The sequence below is a fragment of the Cupressus sempervirens genome, chromosome 10 (genome assembly GCF_028749045.1).
Source record: "Cupressus sempervirens isolate cs-2001-9-10 chromosome 10, ASM2874904v1, whole genome shotgun sequence".
Classification (NCBI taxonomy): domain Eukaryota; kingdom Viridiplantae; phylum Streptophyta; class Pinopsida; order Cupressales; family Cupressaceae; genus Cupressus; species Cupressus sempervirens.
The window spans coordinates 27453590-27475944 of NC_143127.1; the positions used below are offsets into that span (position 1 = coordinate 27453590).

General features: G+C 37.0%; 1 protein-coding gene across 1 annotated transcript in view; it reads right to left on the minus strand.

The window, feature by feature from the left end:
• Positions 1-4619: 4619 nt before the first annotated feature.
• Positions 4620-22355, minus strand: part of LOC149532400 (transmembrane emp24 domain-containing protein p24delta3-like) — a 47410-nt gene continuing 29674 nt past the window's right edge. The window contains exons 2-4 of the mRNA XM_089805468.1: positions 11937-12146; positions 5255-5331; positions 4620-5124 (exon numbers count right to left, since the gene is read on the minus strand). Coding sequence (XP_089661594.1) covers positions 4980-5124; positions 5255-5331; positions 11937-12146 — 432 coding nt within the window. The 3' untranslated portion in view covers positions 4620-4979. The remainder of the gene's footprint in view (positions 5125-5254; positions 5332-11936; positions 12147-22355) is intronic.

The window sequence follows — 22355 nt, forward strand, 5'->3', positions numbered from 1 at the left end:
TCTCACTCTCCCCACATTGTGGGTGAGTTGTCTACCCACTCTTGATGTGGATTACTAGCTATGTTGCCAGTATGTTCTTGATGCTCTCTTGTCAACCTTATTGTCAATGGCCTTTTTATTATGTCTTTGTAAGGGTTAGCCATAGTTTTCCTATTGTTTAATATCAAAACATCTAAAGTGCATTATTCTCTTTTGGCTAGATGAATAAATATATCATGTGATCAACATTGATGTATCATATAAGAGGATCAAGCTAATAAAGTTCCTAATCCAAGGAATAATACCCAATAAACCATCTCCCAAACTCAACCATAATGATAATACAATAACAAAATACGCACAAGGAGAAATAATGCCCAAAATATATCATGTGATCAACATTGATATAACAAGATCAATGTCAAAGCTACAACAACAAAATCATTTGGTTAATTATGACAACATGATTTTGACCATCTCCTTCTAGGAGATAACATGATCCATATGAACCTATCAACTAACCATATCATGCCAAAACTCAAATCTAGAATAAAGAGTGTACCATAACATATTAATGAACCATTTTATCAAACAAGGAGAATGGACAATTTTTCAGTGAATGCATATACCACACCTTGACTAAGGGTCCCTTAAGTCCTTAAGATGTCAACATATCCAATCACTATGAATATAACCACCACCTACTACTGCACCAACCAATGCAAAAGACCCTTCCACATCATTTCCAACATCTCCCAGTAAAATGTAGTTTTGAGTCACACAAGGCATCATTACAACCTTCTCCTTAATGAATATCCTTCCAATCTACATATACACAAATGGTATGTTAGTATCATCAAGTGAAATTAAGATCTCCAAAACAAAGAGATGCATTAATTTTTAATACTACCAATAGGGAATAAATCATATACCACTACATCATCGCTATTAAAAGATCCCACTAAAAGTGTATACAAGTTAAATAGACATGATGATAAAACTATTCTCTAACATGAGAGTTGACCAAAACCTCACACCATCAAAAAACTCACAGTGCACATAATTTGCTCCTCAAAGAAGTTATGTCACCGTAACCAAATCAAGAATCCAATCAAATGATCACCAATCAAAGCACTTACAAATCCAACCAAATCATGTCAAAATTCCTATATACAAAACAAAACAAAGAATCAATGGCATCACGATCACATCCACAAAAAAGTATTTTATTCTCAATGTGTCCAACCTATAAGTGTCAAAAAATCAATACCACGAGTTCACCATGACTATACATGGTAATAACATCTCTCCTCCTCTACATGACAATAAATTAGCAAACTAAGCGACAAAGCTATGTCACCAATCTGAATAAGTATCAACAATGAAAGATCTACGGGCATCAACAACTTATATCAAAGCCATATATGCCATCTCTAAGTATAGACCGCCTACAACACTGCACAAGTTGTAGACCCCACAATGCAACATACATCTCCAAACCAAATATTGATAACCATGTCAACATGGGAGTTATCTAAATGCGAACCAAGAATACAATACATAAAATTTAAGCCTCCAATATGTTAAATGTCATAGACTCATAATGCTACCATAGTTTTCTTTTTAATCATAAGCAACTTAGATCAAAATATCAACAAATAAAGCATGTCAAACCTGCACTCAATCTAAGTAAAATGCAAAGCTCCAACTGGGCTAAAGATTCATCCACAAATGTCAAGGAAGAGATCAACACAACAAGAAGGCAACTTAGATTATTCAACACAAGTTTGAGGAAAAGAGGAACGATGCATACTTTGAAATGAATGCAAGATGTATAAAGAATGATAATTGTACAAGTGAAGAAAGCCACATTGACAAATAAAACCTATATATGGGGTCAACCACATCGCCAATATATTAAATAATTTTGGTCCAAATCCCGAGCTAATCACTCATTAGTTTACACATAAGTGGTCCCAAATCCTAGTTCAATCGCCAATGTAATCTACAATTTGGACAGTTATTTTAAAATTTTCACTAGCCTTTTCCTAATGTTATCTTATTGGACAATGTTATTTCGCCCTTCGAATTTTAAATTTAAAAAAAAAAAAAAAAAAAAAAAAAAAACCCGTAGGGTTGTGCATCACCTACCATTTTACTGGTTCGTGTCTCTAACTACCCTCATTTAGCCAACTATTTTATGTTTTGGGCTTTGGGACAGGTGTCTTGATTTCGAGAAGAATTAGAGTTTATGTTATAACATTTTTAATTAGGCCCGAAATAGAGTTGAGGCTATTGATCTATCTTACATCAATGGTCCAAATTAGTTCCTTTCACCATAAAAATCATAATATGAAAAGTGATGACGACCAAGTTGGTAATAAAGAGGACACATTATTAATTGAACCTTAATGAATTGTCATACTACAAGTCCACTATATAGTGTACACTTGGCATGTGGGCCATGGACCACTTGTGACTTTGTAAATTCACCAAAAAATTAAATAATTTCTCTATAGCAACCGACATATTAACCAACTATATTAATATTTTGTGTTATATGAAACAATTAACTCACCTTTTACATTACAAAAATGTTTATGACCCAAAAAAAAATCGCCTACATTCATATGCATACCAAAAATAAATAAATAAATCGCCACAAATATTATTGGATTTTGATACGGAAAGGAATAATAGAAAATAATTTTCTCCCTTGCCTCGAATGAAAAAATCGCCCTCGATTAAAAAATTTTCCTACACATTTAATGTTTTTGATTAAGGAAAACATGTTTTGAAGGGTGCTTGAAACCCTTTACGCAACAAAAGATTTTCAATGGAGCCCGAACAAAAGACACAACAGACCAAAAGTGAAATAGATCACCAACCAAAAAAAAGTGACTAGGGCGGCCTCACAGATATCACAGTACACATATGCCACCAAAAAAAAAAAACTCAAAAAGAAAAAAACCAATTAAGATACCCGACTCCCAAACGAGTGAGATCTAAGAAGACGATCAAAGGACTGTTGGGAACATTTGTATTTTTTACCTTTAACCTTTGTCCAACCTTCCTTCACCCAAGCAGCCTCCTCCTCCTAAACCAACGCTTCGTCATCTGACCCAACCAGAGAACTAGGCAAGATCACACTCGAAACTATATCCACCAAAGCCTAACCCGCAAAGGGAGTGGCAACTGCGGCAGCCAAATCCAACAACGGATCAAAATCCGAATCAGACGGTGTAGAGCTATTGGGACCATTAGCAACCCCAAAAGAGAGGGGAACCCTTGCACATTTAATGTAGAATTCACCAACATTTTACATATTTTTCTTAGGAGAGGTTTCTTAAAGTTATCCATGCATAGAAGATAGGATGGGTTAGTCATACTAGCAAACAAAAAGCACTGCCAAATTGAACCCATATCCAATTTGGGTCAAATTGGATTGAACCCAAACCAACTGAAATAGTTCAAACCCTAGTTTTACTAATTTCACTACATTAAATCATTAAAATAATTCCTATATATTGAAAAAATGGGTTTATTTGTTTTTAGAGATCGTATTTCATGTTTTAAGTGAAATTTCAAATAATAATAAAAATACTAATGTCACTCAGTATAGAGAAACAAAGGCTACTCATTTTTAGTTAGTTACATCTTTATCTCTAATGAATAACATCGATGATATAGCCTTTTGGAACTTGATGACGACCAATATTTCCCAAATTAAGTTAATCCATATGGGTTCGTTTAGTTGTAGAAATTACCAAATGCAACATTCAGTAATGTTGGAAGCACACTTCTAGAATTCGCACATTCGTAAAATAATTTCTGGAATATCATTTGGACCTATTTGGTTGAACTGGAAGAGGAATCAAAAGATGCATATTCTATGTTTGGTTGCAAGAATTGAAATTGGAATTGGAATAAGTTTTTTTTTTTTTTTTGAATATTTTAGCATCAAACAACATTAATAAGTCTTTCAAGAGTTGGGCTTGTTCAATACATTTGAGAAAAATCTGTTCAAACTCCCTGAATATGCCTCTGTCGTCGTTTGTCTCACCACATTTCACAAAAAAATATCTTCCCTCCAATAATTTGGCTTATGCAACTAGGGCCAGACCCAACGAGATATAAAATTTTGTTTTTAAAAAATGGAATAGGAATAGGCTATTCCTATTCCACCTTTTAAGTAGGAATCCTGCTATGCTCATTTTGGGCTAAAATTAGAATTAATAAATTCTAATTCTACTTTTTGTGTTTACAACCGAATGCTGAATTTCTGAATTCTAGCAGTTGGATTTTCCTATTCCCATCAAATTCCGACTACCAAATGGGCCCTAAAGGGTGAGAAGGAAAAAGGGTAGTAGAAAATCTCACACAATAAAAAATATGCTAGAAAGGCAGACAAACAAAAAGTTGGCAAAAGATTTAAGGGTAGCAGCGCCACAGTTTTTCCTTCCACAACTTGCAATGTCAAAAATACCGCCTATGTTCTTTTAGCCTCCTTTCATACACGTTGGGCACTCTTTGTCCTGACATCTCTTCTGTATCTAGCAATCATCTAAAATAGTAACATGTTAACACAAAATTAACCCATCCATTTAACAGATTATCAGCTAAGAATTTAGTAAACTCAGTTTGGAAATAAGAATTGTTTTTTATTGGAATATATATTTGATAGTTTCCAACATCTAGAGTTTTAGTACATATTGACCTTCAGATCTTTTTAACATTAGTATTAATCAAAATCCAGTGAAGGAAATGCACTAGCCACTTGAAGCTGATTCAGAAACAATTCTTTGCTGTACATATGATACAGAAACTTTAAAAGAAAAATATTTTCAAGTCAACAGAGAAAGAAGTGTGGGGTTAATAAAGATCAAGTGAGGGATAAGTTGTGTCATAAAGTTAACCTTGCATTTTGCACATTCAGAACACTGAACTCAGAACTTATACCCCAATAAATTAAGAATCTATAGAAGAGACACTATAATTGCTTAAATAAGTTTCTTCTTTTCAAAGAATCTCTTGAGGTGCCATAGTTGCCATGCAGCCACTGACAAGCAGACAGTAAGAGACATGATGCTGAACCATGCCACCCTAGAGTTGGTGATCTCACTTATCTCTCGCATTTCTGATTCCCTGCAGAGAAAACAAAGCATATAATACTTTTAATTGAATTGGACTCTATACAGATTAAGCCTAAACTAGCATAGGAGATGTCTACATTACATTTAATAAGGATAACATATATTCGTTGCTTCAAAATTACCTGCTTTTAATGTACAATAAGTTCTCATGAATACTTTCTATTGCTACTTCAATTTTTCTCAGCTCAAGCTCGACACCCTGCACTTGTAGCAAACAGGAAATTTCAGAATTAAATTTGGTAATAAATATAGATGTAAAGGAAAATATATCAAGCAAAAAAAATCCCTGAAATCATTTTCAATCATTGGCCTAGCTACAGCATAAAAAATATTAAACTTCTTCATGAGCGCAATCTTTTTCATATACAAATAAGATTGTCCAAGACGCAACTTGATGGATGAAAGGAATCATTAAATCATAACATGAATATCCTTCTTTGAAGTATCTATCTTTTCGGTTGTTGTGGAGGTGGAAACACCAAAGTTGTCTTTCCAAACAGCCACAAACAATTTTCCCTCTCTTCTGTGTGTGCAGGTTTATTGGAAGCATTAAATCACATGAGGGTTTGCATTTATTTTATTTCATTTCTATTTGTCTCAATTACAATCATCTCTATTATTTCATATATTTTATCACATTTCTAACTTTTACATTTTGTACAGTGTTAGAAGAACAAACTTGGGTTTTCATCTTTTCGGTCCTTAAAGGACTATAGCGTGCTGTGTAGAGTCTGCGTGTCAAGATAATGCCTGTCGCCAAGACACACATATTTGAACCGAAGACTGTTATATCTAGTCTTTCCATTTTTGGAACTAAAATATTCCTTCTTTTTATTTATGATAAGAAATTTCCACTAGTTTATCTAGTTTGGAGATATCTGAATGTATGTTGTGAATTTGCCTCTCAAGGGAATCTAGTCCTCCTTTCAAGGGTAAAATTTACACCATTACATTAATATAAAACAATTTGGGATCAACACTGTCCGTGATTCCATGATTAAAGAGTAGATCTACTGTGTGGGATTCAATTAAAATGGTACTAAGAACCTGGCCAAACAGTGGGAATTCATCTGTCCCAAGTATAAGTTTGCTTTGCAACCCATAGTTGTCCTAAAAGAGATTTAGGATATGAAACTTTGGGAAGGATGAACTACTTATTTGTTAGTCTGTGAAAGGACAATGGTCAAGGATTGTTGTCCAAACAAGGTCTTGTTGATGTGCATTTTATGACCTACCAACAATAGAACAATATATTGAGATAGCTTATCCTCTCTTGATCAAAATCGTGTGTATGCTAAGATTGTGAAAGATGATATAATTGATTCCAAGGTTCCTTTTATACCAGATCTTGACTTCGATAAGCTCAACAGTTGATGTGATATGCCAGTATCACCAGGGGCTTTACAGTATATTTCTCAAGTCAACTTCAAACGATACTCAATACAAGAGTTGTTATATGATGTAGCAGTAAGAGTACTTTTTGGATTTTTCACAAATATGCACAAAAAAAGAGAAAGTAGAGTAAAGGAATTATATTGTGCTCCTAAGAATGTGAATGACAAACATTTCTACGGTGAAGTTTACCAAATTTCGTTTCCCAAATTCAACAACTACGCAAAGTTGGTGCAATCTTCAAGGGGTGTGCAAAGGATCTTGATATCCCAACAAATACCATCATAACAAGCAATATGCATCAAAGATAGAAGTAAAGTTTCCACAAAACACTCTTTGTTATACCTTTAAGAGTTCTCTTTGCAACCTTGCATTCTTCGTTATCCTACAGATTTGCTAGAAAGGTGTTTGAGATGCCCATCTTTGGTCTTGATCTCTTACATCCTTTTAAGGCACTCTGAACTAAGGGATCAACATACTGCTGTTTAAGTGCTCTTTCTCTCCATTGTTGTTGTAACTAATCAACTGGATTTGTTGTTCAAGGGCAGTGCAAAATATCTATTTATCATCACAATTTATAAGGATTTTATCCAGATTATAACATTTTTTGCTAACACTCTGGGTATGTTCAATTTCAAGTTCTCTTGCTCTAACGTCCTTTTTAATAAATAAAGGCATGTTATCGGAGTTCAATTCCATAGGGCAGCTTTCAATCCTTAAATCCACTAATTTGGGAATTGCCGAGTGAGAGCATATCACATAATCCACCACGCTTTCCCCATTGTACATTTTACAACTGATTTTGTTTGGTCTTGGCCAATACTCCATGCCATAGCAAATAACCAGCCCCTTCAAGGCTACGCAGCCCCAACAACTCTGCTCCAAAGTGTGACACAAATCCCTTCTTTTCTTGAGAAATCCCACTGAAATTATCTTCACATTCCTTTAGTCACAAGGGGTTACTGTCCTCTACTAAATCGCTGCACAATTGAATAGACTGGTTATCTACTGTCCTAGCATTGCAATCTCCTATTAAAATCCTGTTTCCTATAGAACTAAAAGCAAAAATATTTTTCTTTAAAGCTGCAAAAGGGTCTTCATTGTCTAGATTTTTCTCCTTGTGGAACTCTGAGCTTTTAGGCACGAAATAACATGCAGCCAACCACGTGATCTCTTCACTGTCCTCAATTTTCAGCAATATAAATTGATTATTTGGATCTTCTCTCTCCACTTTTACATTTTTGCTCCAAGTTTCCTTTATTAGTATTGTGATCCCACCATGACCTTTACCTAATTATGTCTCTTCATTCCAAATAGAGATTTTGTTGTATCCTTCAAATTCCGGAATTCTACATCCTTTGTGTTCATGTGTTTCTATAAGACAAATAATGTCTTGTCCCTCAACTATGAGCCCCAACCCCGGTCCTCTTCTCTGCAGGTATGCCCTATAATTCCAACTCACCATGTTTAGATACTCTTGTGGGACCCCCAATTCCTATTTTTGTGTCGTTGATCTATCAGCGACCTATGCTTTACCATTTTTCAGCCATAACCATTTACCTACTTTCTCCCATTCTTTCCTCCTCTCCTCTTGCTGAATAATAGTTAAGTCATCATCTAAATAGATCTGAGTACCCCTCCCCCTCTTCTTCAAAATCGCATCCTTGTCCTCTACACTTCCTAAAGTAGTTCTCATATGTTTGTCTTTCCCTATTCCCATACTTTTTCCAATCCTTTTGGCTTGTCTTATATTCCCTGTCCAATTCAGCTTATTCCTGAGGAAGTCTCATTTTATAGAGCATAAAAGCAGAGTCTCACTTGGGATGATTTGTGATTTTGGTTTTGGACTTCATCATTCTATATTGCCTTCAAACTATGAGCTTCTATATGTTGCACAAATCTCTAAAATACTGAGGATTTATGTTTGGAGTCAAATATTGAGTTTTCGAATTTATAACCTTTCTCCACCATGAGTGTATATCCGCAAATGTGAAGAACTCCACATTTCTTTTAAATATTTCCTATGACATATCATTTAGCATTGTAGAGTACGTTGAAGGCTCGATGGTGGAATTCAAACTTTAGTGCAATCTTCACTGCAGGAGAACCAATGACTGCACATTCTCAGTGTGTTGGAAGATTTTTTTAACCTTGTATTGCTAGTGGATTTATGCACGGGGTACAAATGACTAGTTATACAAAATTATCTGAGTGTTACACTGCTCATAGTTATTATCCAAACTGTTTCGATCTATCAAAGTTTCCCATGCCTCCATTATTCAAGCGTTCGAGAGAGAATATTAATGCAATCAACGGGTCTTCATATCCTTGCCAGGATTCTACAAGTGCTAAGAAATTTCACTCAGAGCCTAGTCAAGCTCTTATTGAGAAGTTTTTTTATTTTTTTGAATTGGCTTTCCCATGAAATTCCATGGTGCCATGATATTGTTTTTGGATCCTTGGCATAAGTAAACCAGTGCTTTCGGGTGTCTGTTGTCTTCATTGGAGGATTCTCTATTTTCTATGGGACTCCACATATGGCATTGTTGGGTGCATTTAGTGTTTCTAATGAAGTCTTGTTCATTCATTTATTGGGCATGATATGTTGTTGTGGAATAATTCTCATGTACTTTACAAAATTTCTTGATATCACATTTTGATTTTCATTGCATTTTAAAGAAGATTTTGATATTTGAAACAATTCTTTAGATTTGAATTCCTCATGCAATTCAAGCCTTGCTCAGGATTTTTCACTTTGAATATTTACTTGCCCTGCTTAATTTAGTGTGTCCTTGGACTCCCAAAACTAGCTAATTTGCCATATATTCCTAAACAATCTCAGCCTTTGTAATTTCTGATCATTTCACTAGAATGATTGTCTTTTGAAACCGATGACCTTTCTGTTTTTCAAATTGCCTTTTCTAAGGGGCTTTAAAACTAAATACTTTATCCTAGTTCATAATTCCTAATTAGGAAAGGATCAAAAAAATCCCTCAAAGGTTGAAACAACTCTTCAATCTAGACTTAGCGAAAGTCATCACTTCTCATATGATACAAGAGGGCACCTTGGGAGATTGACACTAGAACCACCGAGAAAACAAAGCCAAAAACCAAGCACAAAAAGAACAGGGGTCCCATTTCCAATGGGCAATGTGTGAAAAGGTCACAATAGGTCTATTGAAAGTATTGGGCATGGGTTGAGAAAGCTCATCCTAAGGGATTAGGATTGTACGCATTCTTTTCTTGGCCAGTAAGACAATGTATCTGCCATCATGGATAGCAAATCCTGTCAAGGTCGGGAAGGACCCAAAAAGTCATTGAATTCATGTAAGAGATTGGTGGTGACATTGACAGCATGAAGCACGGTGCTTGCATTTATGAAAAAGCTTGGCCAAGGCAGTGTCATGCAGTGGTGTCGTAACTGGCAATCACTTGAACCAGGAGGCCATTGTCTAACAATGAATGTCATTCCCATCATTGTTACTGGACTCTGCAAGTCGTGGCAAAACTCTACAAGTCTAGGGTTAAGTCCCATAAAACCAGTCTTTTGGCCTCTGGACTCTGACTCGACGAGTTAGCCATCCCAGGACTCTGCGAGTCAATGACTCCGCTGACTCGCCTAGTCCTGACACCAGGAATCGACAAGCTTTATAAAGTGCAAAAAGAAACATTTTTTAATTGTTTTGCTTTTTGACTTTAAAAGTTTTTAGCTTTCCCTCAACTATGCAACATTCTTTCATTTCCAAACATATGAAAGAGGAAAAAAGGGATTAGAGGAAAACATTGGGGTTGATGATGTTGTCTTCAATGGTGAAGACTTGGAATGAGTTGATCAAGAGGATGAAGAGGTAGAGACAATTGCGATGGCAGAGAAGGAGGCTAGAGAACCACAAGACCCATTGGAGGACCTTGAGGCTGAGAGCGAGGAATCTAAGGATGAGGATGAGGATGTGGATGTCACTGAGGTTAAGCCCTACACACTAGCAGAGAAATGACTACAGAATCTCCCATGACCTATCGCGGGTGTACACCTAGGAAGTTTCAGGGTCGATCAGTCACTGATATTGACTACTCTAAGCCTTAGTCTTCTAGGCTCTAGCTTTTATTTTGATATATGCTTTGAGCATTCAGTTACATGGATTTCATATTCCGTGAATATTGCAGACATTTGACAGTGACACTATTTATATTTCTCTGTATTATTTATTTTAACTTATTTCCTTCAGAAAATTCACATTTATACTTATACGATCAATGTAAACTTGTGTATGTGTGCAAAGTAGATTCTATTTATGTCAATTATTGTGTCTTTGATGTTGATTTATTAAATGGTGCATGAAAAAAGTTTTAAATCACTTTGAAATCTTTGAATTTCTAGGGTTTTCAATTTGTCGAGTCCTTGCCGAGTTTTTCTTGAGCTTGAACACCAAGTCTGAGTCTGAGTCAAAACTCAGTTGTCCAAGTCCGAGGCGAGTCTGAGTCTTGTAACACTATGATTCTCATAGGCAAAGAAGCCTATAGAGCATGACTAGCTAAGACAATTGCTGGTTCTAAACACCAAGTCTCCGATGGAAAGAAAAAATGAATCCCTTTTTTGCACCTCTCGTGTAGGGTTGGGCCACTTCCAAAGGAAGTTGTGTGGGAGATTGTTAGGTTGAGATTGAAAAACCAACGGATGGGAGGTAAAACCTTTGATGATACGCTCCTCTCCTAGAAGATATTTAGGAGCACTTACAGAAGAGAAAACAAGAAAGAAACCCTCAAGCTTATCAGGTTGTATGGTTTCATGCATTGTTAGTTAATTCAGTTATTGCATTCTTTCTTTTGGCACGATTGTAATTGAAATGTTAGTTAAAATAATTTTCATGTGAAAGTAGATAATCCTGTAGTAATATTTTTTGACTGCAGTTAGTTAACAAACTTTTCAGTTATTCATGTTCATGTGAAAAGGAAAGTAGTTTCTTTCTGTTGGTAAGGATTAAAAGACAAAAATTTAGTTCCTATGAATTTTTCATTTAATTGTTATTAGTATCTAGTGGTTAGCTTTAGCATGTTACAAATATAGCAAGTGAAAATCAATAGGCCTCAGTTTTAGCAATTGTAAGGAAATTTACACAGCTAACATGAGAATGGCCACTCAGCATATCTTGACTGGAGAATGCAGAATCTGAAAGAAAGCCTAAATTAGAACCCCCTAGTCTATACTGGACAATCTTGCAGCATAACTGGTTCAGAATAAATGATTTGCCTTAAATATTGTTGTTCATTCTCTGATAAACTAATTTAAAAAGCCAAATTCACCTTTGTGGTTGACAAAACTCTTGTCTCTTCACACAAGATCAGTCAATGATAATAAAAAGGAAAATCTTGAGAGGAACAAACTACACTATACAAAAAGGGAAAAAATCTTACTTCAATTTTCTCCTTCCTTGCAATCACTTCCCAGTCCTTAGCAGCAACTCCAACTTTCCAGTCAAGATCAACAGTGGCAACAGCCCCGTAAGGGGAATTTGGAATCCAAAAACATGCTACATAGTTGCCAGATTCAGCTGCTGTGAATCCAAATTGACCTAGTGCAACATTTTCTGTATAATATAATGAATTCCCATAAGGTGATGACACCTGCACAACAATAAAACATAGAATCCACATGAAAGGGGCAATGTTAAAATGTCTAGAAAAACATCATGTGAAACCCAAATAGCAAGCATATATTACAGTAGGATCCAAACCCTATAATTCATTCTACATCTAGTTCATGAAAGAGAGCAATTTCAAACAGGTAGCATTCAAACTAGAATACAAGTATGTTGCTAAATCCTTTTTGTTCCTTAAAACTTTCCAAAAATCCATGTTTTGGGTTTGTTGATGCCTGGGAGTTTTAGGCAGGAATTCGTACCAGACTGTTATTGCAGTCATCAGGATGCGTAAACATAGGTAGATGTGAACGATTTTTAAAAGTAAAAATGTGTAGAGATACCTCTGGATCAGCCAAAATCTTTTCTCTGTCACTTTTGTTTGCAAATAAGGACCATAGGCGTGGGGTGGAAAAATTCTAGGATTTCAATTTGTGCAAAATCAAAGTTATTTTTCCCATATAAATTGGAGGTACCACTTGGAAAAATTCTCCATCTCGCACAATTGCCCCTCCACCTCCACCGTATGGCCACCTCTTCCCTTGTCACCGTACGGCCCTCCAAACCACTACTGTACAATCACTTGTTCCTACACCATACGGCTTCTCACTGCCTACTCCTTGTCGTATGGCCTCCTTGTGCTCCAACATTGCAGTACGGCCTCACTCCACTATGCATCGCCACCCAAAGGAACTACTTGAAGCACTGGCCACCCAAAGCACTAAGGGAGAACTACCTAAAGCACTAGCCACCCAAAGCATTGAAGGAGAACTATCTGAAGCATTAGCCACCCGAAGCACTGACTTGAAGCACTAAACATCCAAAGCATTGACCCGAAGCACTGACCGAAGGACTGACCTGAAACACTGACCCGAAGCACTAAGGGAGAACTACCTGAAGCACTGGCCACCCGAAGCACTAAGGGATACTATTTGGAGCACACGACCAGACTACCTGAAGCACACAGCAAGACTACCTAAAGCATACTATGGGACTTCATAAGGAAACTCTAGAACGAAACATTACAGTGGTATCAGAGCAGAAACCGTTTGGAAGCATCTCCAAAACCGTTCGGGAAATCTCCGAAACTTTCTAGAACATTACCAAAACCTTTTAAGAGCATCTCCGAAACTTTCGGGAACATTACCGAAACCGTTCGGAACATTACATAGAGTATTGGGTTGTAGGTGTAGAAGCCTAAATCATAATGCCTCCTAGAAGAAACACAATTAATGATTTGGCAAGAAGTATGGAAGAAATGAAAAATGTATTTCAATAACTTCAAGTCAGAATGGCTGCAATGGAGGGAAACCACCACAGGATCATGTACATGAAGATGAAGAGAGATAGAAGAAGAAGAAGAAAGAATAGAGTGAACATAACCACCCTTAGGCAAAGGAAACATATAATCTTGAGCAACCTTTGAGAAGCCAAATAGGAACAAAACCAGTTGTTTCCAATTTATCCAGAATTTGGAATTTGGAATTGCGTGTAGATTGGATTATTTGGAATAATAGTTTGATTATGCGGATGTAATGAATCCTCGAGAGAGCGAGGATGGTGACCAAACTAAAGAAGCAAATGCCCTTTGGTGAAGAGAAACACAAATTGATTGTCCTTCGGTGATTGCTGTGTCTTGCAAAGAAAGAAAGAAACTCAACTATATGAAACATACACTAAAGGTTTGGAATAGGGAGAATATCAAAAATGTGTTTGAAGAAACAGAAAGGGTGGAGAAAGAACTGTCAGAATCAAATGAAATTGTAATTGCCAGGGGAATGAGGGTTAAAGAGTTTGAAAAAAGAAAAGGCATTGAAGGATGAGTTGGCAGAGATTCAAGCAAGAGAAGAATGCTAATGCAGCCAAAAGTCTAGGGAAATGTCGCTCAAAGACGGGAATGGAAGTACTAAGTTATTTCACAATGCTACAATAGTAAATAGGAACAAAAAGAGAGCAGCATAAATAAGGAGGCAAGATGGAAGTAAGGTCTGTAGAAGAGTATATACAGAAGCACCGAACTATTTTGAAGAAATCTTAAACCTCAAACACAAAACCACCACATGGAAAGCGATGAAATTCTCCAACAATAATCACAGATGAACAGAACAAAATACTATACAAGGAAATCACTAGAGAGTAAGTCAAGAATGTTATATTTCAATTCAACCCGAAGCTTTGGGACCAGATGGCTTGGCAGCCAATTTCTTTCAGCACTTTTGGGATATTAGAAGACGTAACAGTTGTTGTTGAGGAGTCCAGGAGAAGGAAGGTTGTGCTTCTGAGAACTAATTACAACTTCCTAACACTCGTCCTAAAGAAAAAGGAGGCACGGACCATGAGCAAGTTCCGACCTATAGCCTTGTGCAATATGACACATAAGATTATAACGAAGATTGCTCCAAATAGATTTAAAGAAGTTTTAAAGCACATAATTATAAATGAACACAGCGGTTTCTCTTTGGGCAGGTCAATCTCGGAAGGGATAATAATCACCCATGAAGCAATACATATAGCTAGGAAATTGGCTGAAGGGATTGATGATATTTCACAACAGCAGTTCACAGATGATACTGTTCTTTTGGAGACGTGAGCAAAACAATAGCAAGAATCATGAAAGAAGTATTGCAAAGCCTCTGGACAGAGTATTAACAGGAGGAAGTGTAAAGTTTTCTTTTTGAGCACACAATTGAAGGTGCAAAGGGATATAGCCTATGTTCTAGGTCTCAGAATTGCTACTCTTCCTGGAAGATTTTTAGGTGTGCCATTATTTGCTGGAATAAACAAAATGGGCTACTGAGAGAACTTAATCAACAGGTGCAAAAGTAGAATAGAGACATGGAAGAAAAAGTGGCTCAGCTCTGCAGGAAAGTCGATGATGATAAAAGCAGTACTATCAGTAATCTCTATTTACTCTACGTGCATGAAACTCCCCAAATCAAAAGAGGACGTACTAAATTAGATAATGAGGTGGCTTTTCTCGAGTGAGTTCCCACTGATGGCATGGGACAAAGTTTGCTCCTCTACTGAGGCTAGAGGAGTTGGCTATGGGTGATAAGCTTGTGAGGAAAATGTATACCTGTTGACATCAGAAATGGGTCCAAACACTATGGCAGATATGTCCAGACTAAAATGAAGATACATGAGTTTTGACAATTTGATAATTGCAAATCAACCCAAATGATCCGCCATTTGGAACTAAGCCCTAGAACGCAGGTACATTGTCTGCCACCATGTCAATTGGGAAATTAGAAATGGAAGCAGGGCCATGTTTTGGACTGACTATTGGGGAGGAGAGAAACCCCGTGCAGAGTACCCAGATTTGCATATCTTAAGGGATGTAACATTGAGAGCATGGGAATTGAAAGTCTGCAATTACAAAAGATCTGTTCAACAGAGTTTGACGATCATGTGGGAATGGAAATCACTAGACAAAATCAATGCTCCAAAGAACCAAAAATGGCACTATGACAACTTTTAGGAAAAATGTGTTCTACAAACAAACGGGGAAGGCATCAGTCAGTGGTGCGGAACTGATAAAGAGACCTACAATGTTAGTGCAAGCTACAAAATCAAAGAAGTTGTCATAGCAAGAAGAAACTGACCAACCAAACTAATATGGAGCAAGGCTATTCTACCCAAGACTGGGATTTTCACTTGAACGGCTCTACAGGAAAAGGGTTTTGATAGAAAACAAATTGCAAAAAATGGGGATCCATGGTTATGGGAGGTGTGCAATATGTCAAGCAGAGGAAGAAACAGTGGATCATATTCTGATAAACTGCCAATATGCTAATGATTGTTGAAAATACCTCATAGACAAACTAGAATTTCAATATCCACTCCCAAATGATATTGAGGTTTGGTTCAATGTGGCCCATAGTAAGGACACAGGACCTATTTCGTTGTCTATGGAAGATCATTCCTTCCACAATCATATGGAAATTGTGGAAGGAAAAAAAACAGGCGAATAATTAAAGGGAAATCCATAGACACCAAAGATTTATGGTTAAACAGAAAAAAGAACAGTGGTAGAACTAGTCAATAATGCAATCAAGACGATCAAGAACAATGCCTTCACTAGCTGGGATGACCAGATGCACAAGACCTTAAAAGGCCTTCAAATACCAAAGATTGATAGTGCAGGAATGAAGAACAAAATGGTGAATCCGAGGGAAGGCATCAAATGGACTCCGCCAGAGTTGATCTGGATCAAAAATAATTTTGACGACATGTCCAGGGGCAATCCTGGTCCTCATAAAATTGGATGTGTGACCAAAGTGTGGGAATGCATACAGTTGCAGAAAAATCAATCTTCATCGAAGAAACAATGAACAATGATGCAGAATTCAGAATCGCGCTTGCAGGACTACAAATGGACCTCAACATCGATGCCAAGAGAATACACTTAGAGGGAGACTCATTGAATGTAATAAATGCAATCAGACAGAAAGCCACACTAAATTGGAAATCAGCAATCGATAAGGCCAATTTGGGAAATAATGTCTAAAATTGAAGGACTTCAAAATATTGCACATATAGACAGAGGGAGAACAGCGTTGCAAACAAATTGGCAAAGACAGTGACCAATAACCCAGATGGTACGATCCCACATGAATAAATAGGGGATGGATATGGAGTATGATGGATTTGAATTACAAATCACTTGTATAACTGGAATTGAATGACAAATGCCATACGCCAATGCATAAACCAAATGGAGTCATCTGATGACATGTCAAGCGTATAATGACAATCAGTGGTGGCAAGTTGCATCATGAAATAAACTGGAAAGTACCCACACTGAGGTTTTCTAGGAAATACCATATCATACCATTAATAGCCAATATGTGTGAGTTGATATTGTAAGATTTTGAAGCACAAAGACAGATGGTTGGAGGCTACATACACCTGAAAATAGCAAAGGATGAGTCAGACATTTTGAATAAATGATCTGCAGGCAAGCTAAGGAGAGAGGGACACGCTGATCAGCTTGGAGTCCACAAATGTCCTTCTCCGGTGAAGTAACTGACAAGTGTCTACAATTGGTGCTCACAGTTGTTATGTTTAGTAGCTTCAGTCAGATAAAACTATGAGACTAAGTGCGGCTATATATGTGTGTGTGTGTGTGAGATATAATATATATTAATTAAATAATAAAAATTATATATATATAATAATTTTAATGAATAGACATGTCCATTCATGGGACATGTCTCCTCTTGATATAATTGTAAGAATTTGCCTTAGGGCAAAATCACCCAAGACCAAGAAGCACAATAACTAGCACAAAATAGACCAATAGAGTATGATTAGAATAACAATATGATATTCAATTGATGTAATTGTACACTAGGAGTGCTTGTATATAAAGGCCTCTAAAATGTCTAGGAGTTAGCAATATGATAAGCCTGACAACTAAGCACATCTCTACCAAGAGTGGATTATCCTCCATTAAGCACAAGAGTTAGTGCGATGATGAGAGGATAAGCCTACAAAGGTGTGTCACGTAAAATTATGTTGTAGACACCATGTGCTTAATTAACAGTGCGAACAACTGTGTTGTCAACATGACAACTCAGTTGATTATGCATACTCTAGTGTTGTAGACACCATGTGCTAAATTAGAGTTGCTTACTCCTGTGTTGTCAATAAGACAACTCATATGAGTACACAAACTCCTAGGTGTCTAACATAATACATAATAAAATAATGCATTTATCCTAAGTAAACTTAAGTAAAGTGTAAATAATAATTATTTACACTAACAATAATCTCAATATAAATTAGTGATTGCTGCCAATTGGAAAACATATACCAAATATAATGGCAGTGCTTAATACATTTGCAGCAGATCTAGGAAAAAAACTAACAATAAAGCGTCCATGGCAGATGGTTTTAGGATGGGAATTTATGTGGGCTTACCCCAAATATCATGTCAACACTCATGTAACTGCAATATTTCTTGCATTTGAACTGTGTCATGGGGTGGCAAAGGCAAAAAAACTTTGTCAAATGCTCGTCAAACACGCCTTCCTTGGAGAAATTGATGTTGTACTAGACAATGTGGATAAAAACCATATGGTGTTGGTGCCACAACATTACTACTTAACTAGTGGGCAAGAGTGTAGGGGTGAAATTAAGAAATTCCCACTCCTTTTGAAAGGCTCGGGGATATAGACAAGAACTTGAAATTCCTTCAGCATCGCCGAGTATCCTGCAATGCAAAAAGAGGACATTATATGATGCTGCCAAACTGTGGAGAAGAATGGATTAAAGATGACCCTAGAGATGTGGGGGATGCAGCAAAAAGACCAGCACATAGGTATTGCGGACCAAATTATCCAATGATTTCTCATGCAATGCATGCCAGGAGAACCAAAAAAGGAAATGGCAAAAAGGGGCATGGAGGCAGCTGCAAAGGTGCCCCTGATAATGATGGTCTGTGGCCCCAAGAGGACCATGAGATGGAGATCAAGCTAAGTCTTCCGCTGCCATATTTTGATATAGCATTTAGTTCTCAGAATGATATTTTTTTGTTATAGATAGTGATGGTCTGATTTTCCACAATGCAAAAAAAATTCCTAAAATATGGGTGAAAATCAGATAGATCTATATGTATTCTGCAAATTAGGGTTTTGGTCTTTTCAAAATTGGTTAACCCTAATAAAAACCAAATTTGTGCCCTAAGTAAATCCTTTAGGTCGTATGCCTTTACTTTGAAGATCGAGTGGGAAAATCATTTTTGAAAAGGGTATATATTTTCAAAAACTTTTAAGTTTTTTCTTTTGGCTTCATTATTCCCCCGAAAATTTCCTCACCATCAGATCTTTTTGAGATCTACGGTGGTTGTCTTGTTGCTATGGAAATTTGCAGTCACTTTATCTCATGTGACATGGCGACCAAACAAGTATTATACCTGGGACCCAGCTGATATAAGCATTGTTTTAATGTGTTTCGCCCGCATCGTCAGAACTTTCCAGATCAACAGTGGTCGCTATGTCACCACCGGAAAAAGCAAGAGTTCCGCTGGTAGTGGCATGGCAACCTCCCACAAGAGTGAAACATGGCAGGCCAAAAGTGAATACAGCACCGAAAGCTTTGCCTGTCATTAATGAACCATGTCAACACAACTGACTATAAGAGGTGTCAGAAGAGCAGTAAATATAGTTATGGCTAGAGCATGTGTTATTTTCACGGTGCTGTAATTTTTCAAGAATTATGGTGGTCGCTATTGCGCCACCGAAATGTGTAAGAGTTTCGCGAGTAACAACATGGCGACTACGTGTGAATTAAAACACGATGGGACCTGATTTCGAAAGAGCAGCACCAAAAGGGTTTACAGTTATAAATGACAATGTCGACATGGCAAGGTGGTCTGATGTCACATGCTACGTGGACCCACACTCATAAAAGGATACATGTTGATTAAAGCTGTCAGATTGAAGATGCATCAACGATAGGCGCCGTGTCACTATGAAAACCTACTCAATGTTTAGTGCACACGACATAGCAACCAAAGAAAAAACAAAAGGACCCACCAGAGTTGCATTAAAACCCTCGTGAAATACACATCATCAAATCAGAGATGAATCAACGATGATCACTATGTCGCATACAAAAGTTGCTCGATGTTATGCATAGAGACATAGCGAGAATGTGACACGTGTTCGTGAGTGCCAGTGGGGCCAAAACAAGTTGCCAGCAATGGAAAAAATGCTTATGTGGAGAAACTTGATTGGGATGACTACCAACCTGGAAAATCGAAAATGAGTCATTCACGATTTTATCCCTAGATCGTCGGATTTTTTAGAATCGACAGTGTATTTTCAAAATTAGGTGTTGCCACCGTGTTTCTCCTTACAGTTCATTTATGAAAATTGATGGCTCCTCGTGCGAACTAGAACCAAAGATATATTGCAAAATTTCGCCATTTCCTATCTACGCAAACGAATTTCAGAATTACAGAGAGCAAAGAGCCAACTGAAGAATTGTTACTCGCACGTTTGAAATTGCAAAAGATTTTTAGTATCCACCATTTGTTGCAGAATTTCAAGAAGGATAACTAAAGAGCCAGGTAAGTATCCGAATCCATTAGACAGTGAAGAGTTCTGGTATTTTCTATGTCACTCGTAAACATGCCTCCAAAGAAAGTTTTCTCAGGAAAGGTAGATTATGCAAGTAGAAATATACATGATGACCTTCTTGAATTATTGCTCGAGTCTACAAACGAGCCTATCCAAATGAAAAAGCTAATTTCTGTAAACCCTAGGCTCAAGATTGCGGATGGGCTATATGATAGAGGGAATTGAGTTAAAGATGCTACCACTACTAAAACAAGGCTCCATCTTTTTAAAAAGTGGTTCTTAGAAAGAAAATTGTTTGCTCCCCACGGGAACATTTAGAATTTTGATTTGGGAAAACTAGACGTCCCTAGTGTTTTTATGGATTCTGACCTACTAATTGCCATTGCCCCAAATTATGACCTAGCAGCTAGGATAGTGAGAAGAATGGATGATGAATGCCTGGTCAGAATAAATCCTGAAGAAATTCAAGACATTTTTGGTCTAGAACCATTTTCAGATTATCATGTACCCATTGACCTGCCAAGACTGGAGAAAGTATATTTATCTAAGAAGGATAAGATTAGGCAGGGTGCACTGAGGGCACACATAGGTTCAATAGGAAATTTGCCAATAGTCATAGCGTCTACTAAGGAGCCTTTTAAAAAGGAATTTTTCACTTCTAGGGCCATAGAAATATATGACTCTGTGTAGGGTTTTTGGTGAGGATGAGGAAAATTTTGTGCCAATAAAATTTATGTATATGTTGATTCAGATTTCCTCTTTTGGTGTTGATATTATTTTTTATTTTGCATCCTATATAGGGTTAGTTGGAATTGCGAAGGGCAAGGTGGAAAAAAAATTTGGCCATTATTCACTGTTAATGCACATGTTCCTATTTAAGGGGGTTACACATTTCGAAAAGGAGATAGTTTTAAACCGAAAGTATGGAGAAGAAGATCTGCCAGTCCAGTTGTGGAGTGCAGACATGACCTGGGATGCAAGAGAGCCCAATTTTTTCAGGTTTGATAGGTACTTTGCATCTAGATTAAGATGCCTCATATTAAGGGACAATCCTAGAATCCCCAAGGCATTGATGGATTTTATCAGACCCATGGATAATCTTTCTGATTTGAATGTATCACATAATTGGGCAAATATCATACCATATTTCGTTTCAATTGTTTTTAGGGTTTATCGTTTCCAAGGGACTCCCCATGTATTGCCCTACCAAGTGCCTTTGAAGGTAGGAATAGCTGAGATGTTGTGGCAGTTAGGGGGAATTGGAGGAAGCATATTTGGTTAGAAGAAACAAAGGCTCAATTTTTCCCACTTGTATTGTAGCTCATCATTTCGTAATCACAAAAGGTGGTTGGTTATTCTTGTATGAATTCTTGGACCAATACAAGATGGCTGTGTCTCACCCCCCGTTTTTGTGATACTGAGGGATTTTTTGATATGTTTAGACTAAGGGCTAAAGTTGGCTCCAAAAAAACATGAACCTTACTTCCCTAAAGATATAATAAGGAATGAGTTCTCTTTGCAAGAGCAAGAGATCAAGAAAGAGAAATGGAGAGTTTATTCTAGAGTTTTGGAATTCATCCATTGTTTTGATAATAATTACAAGCCTCTTGCTGATGCAAAAACAGAGGCAGACAAATTGAATAAACTCATGACCACTTTTCCTAAAATCATGGAGGTCATGAATGAAAAGAAATTATTCTTTATTAATTCTTTTCCAAACAAAGCCAAAGAGGTCACGAGGAGGTTATCTTTTACTCCACAGTAGGATCAGGGCAGTTGATCATCCAAAAGAGACCTGGCTATAATGTGATCCAAAATAAAAGGGCTTCTATAAATAAAGGAAAACAAATTATGGGATCAACCCGTGTAGTTCTTGAGGAAAGATCTGATGAGCCCTCACCCAAGAGACAAAAAATAATATAGTAACAAACACCTCAAATTGAGGAATATTCACGCACACAATCCCCACTACAATTAGGAGATGGACAGCTTACTAGGGAGCAGATGGAGCAATTGGGATCTCAAGGGGGAGTGTTCATCACTCAAGCAGACTTAGAAGAGGAAAGGAGTTGGACCCTATGATGGAATAGGCCAGCAATGAATTCATCTCT